Here is a 13,301-nt window from a genome sequence, read left to right as displayed (position 1 = left end):
TAATAGAAAAATTATAAGAAATTGAAATCAAAACTCATATATGGAAGACATAGATACTTTTTAAGTTTAGAATTATTAGATAAATTAATTAACTAGTTAACTAGATCATACTTGTACATAAGAATTGTATGATATTTATATTTATTGTCATTCTTTTATAATGTTTATATTATTTTAAATTGAAAGTAAAATAAAATTATAGAAGGAATATTAAAAGTTAGTCTATCCATATTACACTACAAAGTTAAAATAAGACAAAACAAAATGGAAAAAGAACAATTTTGATAATCATTTAGGAATATAGCAGAAAATTAGAGGCTTTGAGCTAATTCATCTCCATGTTATGTTACATTTTAAAATGTAACATATGGCCATTTCATTTTGTTTAAATTTTTTTTGGTTAATTTTTTCTTTCACCTAAATAATATAGAAAATACATTAAATAATCAGGTTACATCTAGCAATTTTAAATTTTGTGAATACTATTTATTGAAAGAAATTTTGATCTCAGTAAAGAAAATCTTTAGTAAAAAAAAGAGATAATTTTAATAATGGAAACAAAACATTTTGACCGTTGAGGTTTGGCTACTTATGGAAAATGGAGAGGATGGGGTATCAGAAATAGTGAATTCAGGAAGGAAGGAATACACCGCCGCATTAAAAAAAAGCTGACATTCCCTCTGAAATGTATCGTCACCCCAAAGTGCACACATAGTAGAAATTTGAACGCAGGAATAATATAGCCGTTGAGAGCTCACGTGAAACCCCCATCTTATGATTCTCATCAAACGGTTATTATTCATGGACCGTTGGGTGAAAACACGATCTGAGACCTAAAATGTGTCCGTTGTTTGGTCCTATAGCCTTTTCTTTCTAGAGAACGTGGTTCCTATTTTTAGTTTTGCCTTTCTACAGAACAAATTCGGATACCCCAGGTGCAATAATTAAATCTGGACCGTTCTTTTAATCTAGCACGAATCTCAAAACAAATCCTCTAAAATCTGGACCGTCCGTTTATATCTCAGGTACCTTGGGGGATACGGACTCCTACAGAACGTGGTTCCTAATTTTTTTTTTTTTTTTAAAGAGGTTTCTAATTTCATTTATACTCGTTCTCTTGTAATTGCGCTTCTTCTCTCCTTGTCTTCAGATAGAGCAGAGAGAGAGAGAGAGAGAGAGAGAGAGAGAGAGAGAGAGAGAGAGAGAGAGAGAGAGAGAGGGAAAGAGAGTGGGGAGAGAGCTCTTGGTAACTTGGACTCCTTCCTACTCAAGCAAGCATTTGCTTTTAATTGAGAGATCAGTTAGCTGTAGATTCAAGGGATATGGAAAGAAGTGACGAGAATTCTATTAGCACGATGAGGGGAGGATCAATTCAAGGTAACGAATTTCTCTTCTCAAATCAAAATTGTTCTTAATTTGTACGATTTTTCACGTCTGATCTATTCTGTTGTTCAAATTTTGGATCTGAAAAGGAGAACCGATGGAAGGAGTGAAGTACCCGGCATTATTGCGAAATACTAACAGGAGAGCACTTAGAGGTATTGATAACCTGATCGGTGGGCCCGCACAAGTAATCACAATCGGCAAGCGTCCATTGCAAGAGTAATTCCGCTTAACCCTAATTCATCCATTGTCTCTTCAATTTGGAATTTTCATAGCCATTATTTTCAATTTTGGTTTTTTTTTTTCTATACTCGTATTTTCAGAAGTAAGGTGATGGTTCCGAAGAGCTGTGCTCAACGTCCAATGACCAGGTTTAATTTTATTTTTTGGATTTCAAATGTTTATTTTCTTACCTCCAGTTCCTTATTTTCAAATGTTTATTTTTTTTGGTAAGGTTTCTTATAATCTATTATTTGTTTTTTCCACAGACAATTATCTGCTACTCTAGGGAGCCAGAGGCCATCCTCATCTACTTCTCTGGTAATTAAATTCTTCCTTTTAGAAATTAGGAATTTTTCTGTTGTAATCCAGCAACAGTTCCCCAAATAATTTACTGTAATTTGAGGGAAAAGGTAACCGTGGAGATTGTTGGGAAGAAATTTTTCGTATTTTAAGGGATTTTTTAATATTAATTTAAGGATTTTTTTTAGGTGTAAGATGGAATTTCTTTTAAATAACAACAATTTGTACCGGCCTTTTATTTCTTTTAATTACCTTTGTTAATTTTGAACAAATAATTTATTGTAATTTGATGAACAGCCAATTGAGAGGCAGCAGAAAAGAGCAGCAATCACAGTTACAGAAAATCCAGTTGATGATGACTCCAGCTGTACCGCACCGATGGAAGTCATTGCGCCATTACTAATGGCTCCTGAAGTGGAAATGGGGGTAAGAAGTCATGAGCCCAGTTCTAGGATTTTTGAACAACAAGGGCTTTGGACAAAGTATTATCCAAAGCCAGATCTCAACTGTCCGATCGGTGCCAATAGTTTGTGCAAACGATTTAGATTCATGGCGTCTTTTAAATTTATTTAGTTATAAATTGTTTGCAAGAATCTTAATGCAAATCAGATGGTTTAAATCTGGCTTTGAATACATTTTGTGCAAAGCTATTGGACAATACCCAATTCCTGTATTTAATTTTTAACTTGATAGGTCAAATAAAACAAGAGGTGTTTTACACATAGGAACCCAAATTGATATGCATGATTTCCAGGTGCTGCCCATGTCCAAATGTTGAGTCATTTTTTACCCAAAGTTAGAAATTTCATTTTCTTTTCTTTTATTCTTTCTTTCCAGGAAATAGATGCATTTTTTGCCTTTGCTGAAACTCTAAGAAAAAGCAACAAATCTTAACCAATCTTTTTTTTCTTTTCAAGTTACAGCCTTTTGACAATTAAGTTTGAGAAAAAAACAAGGTTTAATGAAGATGTCTTTAGATGTAACTTGTTTCCAATCTAATTCACTAGATTTGCTATGTGAACATGCAAAGCAGTGGGTTTTCAAATACTGCATTAAATGCCAAGGCATTAAAAACAGAATTTTGAAGTCTGGGTAAAAATCATTTCCCCCATTTTTTGAATAAATTATTTTCAATTGATGTATCATAAAGTTCATCAAAAGGGAGCCCTCTGATTACACGTCAAATTTAGAATAAGGTGTACTTTCATTGATTTCTCAAGCATTAGATTTAATTATTATTACAATTTAAGTTTAACATTTAAGTATAAGAGCATAAACACAGTCATGCAAAATTCAAACTTCTATTGCTATGTTAGGCTCCATAAATTTGTCTTAATCTCAAGCTAGAGACATTTAATCTAATTTTTTTTATTACTTATTATAAATTTTAGGAGATTTCCGAATTAAAAGCTATCGAAGTTGAAATGGAAGATATGGAAGATATAGAAGAAGATGAAGATGATGAAGAAGAAATAGAAGAAATAATTCCAGATATTGACATCCCAGACTTGAAAAATCCTCTGGCCGTGGTTGAATATGTTGAGGAAATTCATGACTTTTACTGGAGGTCTGAGGTAAGGACATTTCTTGCTTAGATCAGGAAATTCATTACTTTTCTAGTTGCAAGAGTATGGATTATATTTCTTACCAATTAATTGTATGGTGATATGTGTGATTGTATAGGTGAAATTTTCCTTGGATGATACCACTGATTTTACTGACTATGATTACGGTGATATCTCAATTAGGGTTACACATGAAATTTTCCCTTTTATGAAAAACATAGATTCATTCACTAAATTATGATGTATTGTTTTCTATGATTTATTACTGGGAAGTGGGGGTGGTAAGCATGGAAACTGGGATCTGGAAATAAATAGAAAAGGATTTAAGACCATTACCTGTATTATTTGCCAAACATCATTTTAAACTTATTTTTACTTTTTCAGGATCTGAGCTGTGTGGATCCGAATTACATGTCAAACCAATCTGACATCAATGAAAGAATGCGGGGTATTCTGATTGACTGGCTAATCGAGGTAATTACAAATAATTGGTTTAAGCATTTTGAAGATTTCTTGTTTTCTGTAGAGGACATTTCTAGGGTTATACATGAAAATTTCTGTGAGAATCATTCAAAACTCTCTAATGTTTGAAGTGTACCTCTGATGATTGGTTTAAGCATTTTGAAGATTTCTTGTTTTCTGTAGAGGACATTTCTAGGTACATGAAAATTTCTGTGAGAATCATTCAAAACTCTCTAATGTTTGAAGTGTACCTCTGATGATACTTTTGGTTCTCCATGGTTTCTCTGAAAAATTTTCCTTCTAAAATTTAACAATTACTAATGAATTTGTTGTTTTTCTTTTCCTATTTTCAGGTGCATTACAAACTAGAACTGCTAGACGAAACCCTTTTTCTGACAGTGAATCTCATCGACCGGTTTTTGGCACTTCATGATGTCATGAGGAAAAAGCTTCAACTAGTTGGAGTTACTGCATTGCTACTCGCATGTAAGTATGAGGAGGTGACTGTACCGGTTGTTGAAGACTTGATAATTATCTGCGATCGTGCCTATACAAGGACTGACTTGCTACAAATGGTAAGGCTACTTCTTTCAGCTGAATTGCTCTGTTTGAAAAATGAAAAGTAATAATAGATGGGCACTTGTCCTTGCTGGCACAGATGTTAAATGAAATACAATTATGCTTATGAAGGTTTTTGTGATTATTTGATAGCACAAATGACTGTCACCAACAAATAAATTACTGAATTGCAGGAGAGATTGATGGTCAATACTCTGCAATTCAACATGTCGGTGCCTACACCTTATGTTTTCATGAAGAGGTTTCTTAAAGCAGCTCAATCTGATAAGAAGGTAAAAGAAAATCAATTTTATACAAGTTAATTTACTATTCATAAAAAAGAGTTTGAAATCAGACAGTATAGTTTGTCAAAAATGCAAAAGATGAGTGAGGCTATGGTAGCATAGTGCATGTTGGCCCACGATCGATCCGAACCATTCAACATGATCTTCATATGAATATGTACTTGTAAACTAAATTTTACATTTTTTAGAATATTGTTACTATTTTTTTAGATGGGGGTAGAAAATCATTTGATCTGCAAATTGTGAACCATACAAAAATAGTGATTTTCTATCTATCTGAAAAAATAGTAAACAAATTCTAAAAAAATGTGTAACTTAGTTTACATGTACATATTTTATATTCATATGAAGACCATATTGAACGGTTCGGATCGACGGTTAGAGTTTTGAAAACAAAAAAAAATGATTCCTAGTACGGACAATCTGTGCTATGCATAGTACCATAGCCTCATTAAAAAAAATAACATTATTGTTTTGGGTACTTTTTACTGCAATAGTTTCTATAAAAAGAATTCACTTTTAACTCCAGAAAACAAACTGCAACCACTCCCAGCAGTAACAATTTCTGATAAAAGTAAACACACTAAATTCATTACATGTCTCTAACATTGGATAAATGAACATTTTAAACCAGCTGGAGTTGCTATCGTTCTTCATGGTTGAACTGTGCCTAGTGGATTACAAAATGCTTCAGTTCAGACCTTCTCTGCTTGCCGCAGCAGCTGTTTTTACTGCACAGTGCACCTTAAATGGCTTCCAATCTTGGAGCAAGTGCAGTGAGCTGCACTCTAGATACACCCAGGAGGAACTCATGTAAGATTCTATTCCTGGAAATTGGATTTTAAAGATATAGCAAGCAGGCACTGTTTTGTTTATTTTTTATTAGATAATTTTAGGAGGTGTGAGCTGCACGCCGTTTTGTTAATTTATAAAAATCCACATACACCCAAGAACAGCCAGATTTTTTTATTTATAACAGGCCTGTTATTGGAAAATCAAAACCTACACTCGTTTTGTATTTCCTGTTATTCCTGGAAATTGAATTTTTTAAAAACTAGCAAGCCGGTACTTTTCTAGTGTGATACCCCTTTCCTACTTGTATGTATTGTGCCAGGAATGTGAGCATACCTGCTTAATATCTAATAAAAATGAACAAAACAATGTTTGCCAGCTGGTACAAAACAAATCTGTATTTTCTACCATTTCCTGATAATTCACCAAAATGGCACAGTAGGAGAGGGATGGAGGTATACAGGCATGTACCAGTAGGAAAAATACCAGTTCAATGCTTGCCAGGCTGGTAAATTAGTTTCACTACTGGAGGGGGGGGGGTATATCCAGTAGTGTATTGAAAAAACATTAGTTTTGTTCTTTATTCCTCTGTTAATTTTCCTTTCTTTTTGGATTTTTCAGGGAATGCTCTAGGATAATGGTTCAGATGCACCACACAGCGGCGGCTGGGAAGCTAACAGGTGTGCACAGGAAATTTAGCACTCCCAAATACGGGTATGCCTCAAAATGTGAACCAGCACTGTTTCTTCTTGAAGAACCAATGTAGAAGAAACCAACTTCTAACTCAGAAGTGCCAAACCAAACATGATGACTCTCACCCCAAATTGGGGATTTCTTTTGTGTATGTGGGCATGTAATAATTTTATTTTGGGATGCTAAGTGCTTAACTTTTATAAGCCTTGTGTATGCGACATGTTAATTTGTTTATGTGTGGGATGTTTATGTATGGGATGTGTTTAACTTATATAGGCTTTTGTTTACTTGGGTCATAGATAGATGTGGTTTTTGTGATTGTTTGAGAAGCTGACATATTTGAATTTCAGCAAATAAAAGTTATTATTTTATTTGTGCATTTGTTCCTTAAAAGTTCCTCCCTGTCAAAATTAGATATTTTCCCATCTAAACTCAGTCTAAACTCAGACAAAATCTGTTGATCATTTATTCTTACATTGCAGAATAACTCAATATATTGATTCTGGCCAGACAAGAGTCAAAAATATTTTAAATATTGACAATCCTGTTCTGACATCTTTTAATTTTTTACAACAGTTTTTCTATTGGTGTTTACTATTTTTGCCTTTTTTCTGGACACTATAAAAATTGGAAACACATAAATAAAGTTTGTTTTAATGCAGCACATATTAAAACTGTCAAATCTATTATTATGCTTATTGTTTATTTGGTTGATTATTGGTCAGAACATTCAAAGAAGTCCAAGATGGATACAAAATCGCCGAAATTTTTATTAATAACCTATAAAAAAATAAATTAATTTAAAAGTAATATGGTTTTCAACAAATTTTCAGAACTAACTTTACTGCTAGATAATCCAGCGGTTTTGAAAATAACATGGTTTTGTCGTTTTTGCTATTTGAATATACTTTTTTAATTAATTTTTAAAAATGAATGGAGAGACTTAGAATTTGAATATACTAGAAGGACTACAAAATATTTTTTAGGCGAGATTTTTTTCAACTGTAAAAAAATTAAAAAATTTCTTATATTGTTGCTATAAAAAGAATTAAATGTGTTAGAATCCAGTTATTGATCCCGGCTCAAAATTCACTTATGAGTTATGAGTAAATAAAAAAATTATCATGGTCATTCTAGTAAATTTAAATTTAAAAGTACTCCATCTATTTCTCTAGAAGCTAATTTATATTTTTAATATTTTCCTACAATTTCTTGTAGAGAAATAGATAGAGTATCTTAGAATTTAATTTTACTAGAACGACTATGATACTTTTTTTAATAAATAAATAAGAAAATCAAAATATCTTCCATTCAATTAAAACAAGAAATAAAATTCTATAACAGCGAATAACCGAATTTGAATTAAAAAAAGAGAGCCTATTTTAGCTGGAAATGTAGTGTAATAATTTGATATTCAATGGTACCAGTAATAGTCCAGTAGTAAGATTAATTCTGAAAATTTGTTGAAAATCATGTTTATTTATTTTATAGGTTATTAATAAAAATTCGCAGTAATGTGGCTACGCGTCAAACGAGCATCTTATGATTTGATCCAACGGCTATAACTCATCGACCGTTGGGTTAAAACACGATATAAGACGAGTGCGTATCCTCTAAGATATCTCAATTTTTGCGTGACCGACGTGTCCGGTGCCTATTCGGGGTGATGTAGGGGATCAGTATTATGTGTGCTTTGAGATTCGTGCAGAGCGTATTTAAACGGTTGAGATTTTCCATAAAGTCACGTAAAGTTTGAGATATCTCAGAGGATACGAATTCATATAAGACTGGGTCCTATTTTTAGTTTCCCGAACGAATTCGGATCCCCCAGGTGCAATAACTAAATCTGGACCGTTCCTTTAACAAGGCTCGAATCTCAAAACGAACCCCATTGTTTTCGTAGGCACCGGATTGAGTTTGGTCCAACTAGAATTAATCTGGACCGTCCATTTGATATATTTCACCTCATCTTTGGGGATACGGACTCCCAGAGAACGTCGGTCCTATTTTTGGATTTTATCCTCTGCATTAACGCAACATTTGTGATACTTTTTCCGGCCGTGTGATGATAATACGGGCCAATCTGGTCCATAAATATCAGTGCCGATTTAAATCGTACGGTTAAGAGACCTTAACTCAAAATTTGAGGTAACTCAGAGAAAAACAAATTCCTTGTAGAGAACGTGGTTTCTTCTATACATTACTCCGTCTCTTGCAATTGCTTCTCTATCCTTGTCGATCTTCAAATAGAGCAACAGAGAGAGCTTTGCTTGGTAATTTCGTCTCCTTCCTAAAGCATTTGCTTTTAATTGTGAGATTCCTTCGCTGTCAATTCGAGGGACATGGAAAGAAGTGACCAGAATTTCATTAGCCCGATGACGAGAATTTCATTTATAAATTACTATATATTCTTCATTGTTAGATCTTCATCTAATTTGAAAAAACAATTAAAAATGAATATTAACCCATACATCTTTGTTGTACTGTACAATAATGATTTGAACTTTCGTTAAACATGTATTTCGGTCCTTTTTGTTCCAATATATTTAGTTGATATGAGTAATATAAACATAAATTTTACTACATAACATATCATTTTTTGTTTAACAAATTCAAATTGACTTTTGTTTATTTTTAATAACTGCATATATAAATTCAAAATAACATCACACTTAAGAAATTTGCAATAGAAGCATAAGATTATTACTGCTAAGCAGATCTTATGCTTTAATAACATAGAGAGGAAAAATTATCAATCCACATATTAAAAGGCACGAAACTCTCTATCCAAATAAAATTTTGGTTTATCCAACAGACGAACTAATTAATTTCACATTTACTTAGTTAATTATTAGTATTAACAGTGCAAAATATGAAGATCAATATATATTTACTATAAGATCAGCAGAATTTCCTCAACTAGCTACCACATGTATTTTTGAAACATCAATTGCACGTGTAAAAATGGAGGTCAAATTCCAACAAGAAACTCTTCTTTAAAAAAAACAAAGTGTTTGATTAAAGTTGGCGTTAATTCTTGTCCTTCTAAACTACAAGTGGTGACACTTTTTCAATGATTATACTGTTTGATTGGAAAAAAAAATAACTCTTGAAAAGAACACATTTGCTACTGCCAAAAAGACAGCAATGGGATTTCTTTGAATGTTAGGTAAGTGGGAAAAGGGAAGGAACTTGCACTTGAACTTGTTCAACAACCCAAAAAAGTTTGTTTTAAAAGCTCAAATTTAATCAGTTATTCTAGATACACTAATAATGGTGTTTCTGACTCGAGAATTTAATTAGTACCTTACAAATTAAAAAGAGTCTCTCATTCTTTTTTCTTTTTTTCCTCAAAAGAGTCTCTCATTCATGGTTCCTGATTTAATTTTGAACAAAATAAATAATAAAGATTTGTCCACTTATCTATCTAGTTTGGATATCAAAAGTGAAGATTATCTCATCTCTTCAACGGATCTACTGGGCTGGTTAATTTTGTTGGGTTGATTAAACATTTCCATATTGCAGAAGAGAAATTAATATTTTCATTGCGTTGGTATCGAGGAAAGGCACAAGAAATCACTTCCAGAATCCCATTCATTCTTGATTGCAACTGAATGGCATGTGGTGGTAGTTTGAGATCGATGACCACGTACATACCTAAGGTCAACAGAGAACCCTGAAAACTCTACAGGGCTAGCTGTCAATGGTGTCAGTTCAAATAGACATTTCATCAATAACGTCTAAGACTGGTAATTGTATGTCAGTTCAAATAGACATATCTAATTAAAGGAGCTTCTTCCTCAAGCCTCTAGGCTCTACCGCTCTACAAACCTAACTACTGATGCTCTTTTGAGGTATGCTGGAAAATTCTCTCTACAATTAAACCATTTAACATTTTTATTCGACAAAATGCTATTTCGCAATTGTATGCTTTACTTTGTGCATGCATGACTCACAATCTTTAGAGCAAAAACTTGAAGAATTTATAATGTTTCTTTGGAAAAAGATCTGCACACTGGTCCTACTAATTAATTTCATGGAATATCCTTCTATTAACAAGGGGATCTATATATAATTTCATAGTTTCAAAGTTCCAGCATCATTTTGTATCATTGAAAAATATGTAAATTGTCACTTCTGCCCTACAAAACTTACAATGAATAATATCATTCAACAGTTTCACTTCACTAATTGGGTTCATTTATGTAATTTCGAGATCAAATTTTTGAAGCAGCAAGTAACATAGCTTTGTCGAAAGAGAACAACTCATGGTGTTTCAAGTCGAAAGAGAACCACTCATGGTGTTTCAAGTCGAACAAACTGCACGGTACCATTGATAATTGTAATCACACAAACTTCTCAAAAAGTATCCCCAAAAAACACCTATAGAAGTACAACAACCTTTCTCTGAACCAACAAGAGATGTCTAAGATAATGTTAGACCCAACACTAGACTACATAAGCCGGTATTTATTAGAGGAAGAAATAGATGAAAAGATTAATGGTTATCAAGAGGCAGCTCTTTGGGAAATGGAGAAACCCTTTTATGATATTCTTGGGAAGAAGTATCCACCTCCACAAGATAATCAATTGGTATCAAACCAATCAAAGGTAAATCCTGATTTTACAACTTCTGAATTAAAAGATCAAGTAAGTCCAACCTTTAGTGAGAGTTTGGAACAACACCCGAGTATAGCGAACTTGATGTCTAATGAATTTCAGAGAGGTGTAGAAGAAGGATTGAAGTTCCTTCCAAATCACAATAGATTGCCGATTAATTTGCAAGTGATAAATCTTTCCCTTAATCCAACACAGAAACGTGACACCAACTCTCTAGAGATTAGATCAGGGGAAGAGAAACGAAGTAATTTGCTAAATAAGTCTAAGGGTAAAAAGAATACAAATGATGCAGATTTGGGCCTTTTGGAGGGGCGAAATTGCAAAATACCCATGGTATCCAATGAGGAAACAATTAGAGATGAGGTGTTTGATAAAGCACTACTATACCAGGGGGGGACCTGTTCAAGAGAAGAAATAGCCAACCTAAGAGAAATCAATGAGCTCAAAGCAAACTCATATAGTGAGAATCAAAACCAACACGACCATATCAATCTCAAAACACACCTCATCTCTTGTGCAAAGGCGATATCTATGAATGATTATAAAATTGCTGGTGAACTTATAAAACAAATAAGAAAGAAAGCATCTCCTATTGGAGATGGGTTCCAAAGGCTTGCATGTATTCTTGTTGATGGGCTAGAGGCTCGCTTGGCTGGTACAGAAAGTGTGGCCTATCGTCAATATTTCACAGGGCAAGTACGCACTATCGACCAATTGAAGGTCGATTATATGTGCTGGAGGGTATCACCTGGTCCCAGACTTTCATATTATTTTGCTAATGAGACTATTCTCAGTGCCACAGGTAATGCAACGAAAATCCATGTAGTTGATTTTGGCATTGCTTTTGGATTCCAATGGCCATCTCTAATTCAATCACTTGCAAAAAGAAAAGATGGGCCCCCAAAACTTCGAATTACTGGGATAGATTTGCCTCAGCCTGGCTTTCACCCTGATAAAAGAATTAAAGAAACAGGAAGGAGGTTGGAAGATTATGCTCGAAGTTTTGAAGTTCCTTTCGAGTATCAAGGGATCACCTCACAGTGGGACTCCGTTTGCATTGATGATCTAAGTATCAATGATGATGAAGTGCTTATAGTTAATAGTATGTATAACTTGGGTAGAGTGAGGGACAAGGACGATCCTTTGCTAGATCATAGGAATAATCCTAGGAATAAACTCTTCGACCTGATTCAAGAGATCAAACCGAAGGTTTTCATTCAAGGAATAATCAACTTACCCTTCAGTCCCTTCTTCATCCCACGGTTTAGAATGGTTTTGTTGCATTACTCCTGCTTCTTCGACTTCCTTGACACGTTGGTCCCACGAGACAACAAGCATAGGCAATTAATGGAAAGAAAAATGTTGGGCCCTTCTATAGTTAATTTGATAGCATGTGAAGGGTCAGATTTGGTTGTTAGACAGGAGTCCTACAAGCAGTGGGATATTCGAAATTTGCATACCGGCTTTGAACAGCTTCCATTAGATCCACGTGTAGTGGAAAAATGCCGTAAAATGGTTAGGGATGATTATAACGAGGCATTTTTTATTGAAGAAGATTGCAATTGGTTCCTTTGGGGTTGGAAGGGTAACATATTATTTGCTATTTCATTGTGGAAACCTAAATTAGAATAGCTTCGAGGTCATCTTCTAGTTCACATAAACATAGAAATTTTCAATTTCCTTCTCTAGCAATTAGTAATTATTGGATATGTTATTTCACTAGAGTTATTTTTATAAATATAACAATTAAAATATATTCTCTGTTATTAATTTGTTATTATTTTGATCTGTTTCGTGTGACTAACAAGTTGGTGTTGCATGTATTAATACATATATTATATATAAACTCTATATTCTTATAAATTATAACCTTTTTAACTTTGAAATGTCGTGAAAATAAATGCATAACAAATTTTTTTTAATAATCATAATTTAAAAAAGAAGTATTTATTATGTTATGTACCGTAACTTAGATAAGATATTAGGAGAAACTAACATGATGTTAACAAAATATATACAAAAATGATAAAAATAATCCTCATTGCTTTACAAACTTTCATTTCAATCAACAGAATAAATTTCAAAACTAAATACAATAAAAATAGTTTTCATCTCTCGAACTGGACGCCCTCCTGTTATTGACAACTCTAGAGACTAGAGGTCACACGATCAATCCATTGATCTGGTCTTTCGGGCGCATTCTATTGACCGTCTGATGGTAGCATTTGACTAGATCTCTAGGGTGTTTGGTTCGCATTATAGGTCATTCCAGGGAATGTGATGCCAAGAAATCTCATTCTAGGATATGCTATATATTACCATGTTTGGTTCGCACATAGTTATCGCTTCAGCATTTCAGAAAATGTGTTATTATCATGTTTGGTTCGCACATATATTACTA

The 13,301-nt window shown here is 33.4% G+C and overlaps 2 protein-coding genes across 2 annotated transcripts; both read left to right on the top strand.

The window, feature by feature from the left end:
- The first annotated feature begins 1,092 nt into the window (after positions 1 to 1,092).
- LOC144556508 (cyclin-B2-2-like) lies at positions 1,093 to 6,659 on the top strand. The gene is made up of 11 exons (XM_078304885.1): positions 1,093 to 1,377; positions 1,473 to 1,602; positions 1,707 to 1,754; positions 1,872 to 1,923; positions 2,203 to 2,331; positions 3,297 to 3,479; positions 3,855 to 3,944; positions 4,286 to 4,507; positions 4,685 to 4,783; positions 5,430 to 5,608; positions 6,209 to 6,659. Exons 1-11 carry the CDS (start codon positions 1,323 to 1,325, stop codon positions 6,351 to 6,353), a joined length of 1,332 nt encoding a protein of 443 aa, XP_078161011.1. The 5' UTR covers positions 1,093 to 1,322; the 3' UTR covers positions 6,354 to 6,659.
- Positions 6,660 to 10,702: 4,043 nt separating this feature from the next.
- Positions 10,703 to 12,532, top strand: LOC144557150 (scarecrow-like protein 9). Its single transcript, XM_078305678.1, has one exon. It carries the CDS (start codon positions 10,703 to 10,705, stop codon positions 12,530 to 12,532), a length of 1,830 nt encoding a protein of 609 aa, XP_078161804.1.
- The last annotated feature ends 769 nt before the right edge of the window (positions 12,533 to 13,301 follow it).

This window comes from Carex rostrata, chromosome 7 (genome assembly GCF_964058835.1).
Source record: "Carex rostrata chromosome 7, lpCarRost1.2, whole genome shotgun sequence".
Taxonomy (NCBI): domain Eukaryota; kingdom Viridiplantae; phylum Streptophyta; class Magnoliopsida; order Poales; family Cyperaceae; genus Carex; species Carex rostrata.
Note: the sequence above shows the minus strand (reverse complement) of the source record. Positions and strands in the feature narration are given on the sequence as shown.

Bases quoted from the DNA above. Each gene is read 5' to 3' on its own strand.
- LOC144556508 (XM_078304885.1), top strand. From the start codon at position 1,323: ATGGAAAGAAGTGACGAGAATTCTATTAGCACGATGAGGGGAGGATCA. The intron at 3,945-4,285 runs GTAATTACAAAT...TCCTATTTTCAG, and splicing joins TGATTGACTGGCTAATCGAG to GTGCATTACAAACTAGAACT. The intron at 4,784-5,429 runs GTAAAAGAAAAT...ATTTTAAACCAG, and splicing joins CAGCTCAATCTGATAAGAAG to CTGGAGTTGCTATCGTTCTT.
- LOC144557150 (XM_078305678.1), top strand. From the start codon at position 10,703: ATGTCTAAGATAATGTTAGACCCAACACTAGACTACATAAGCCGGTAT.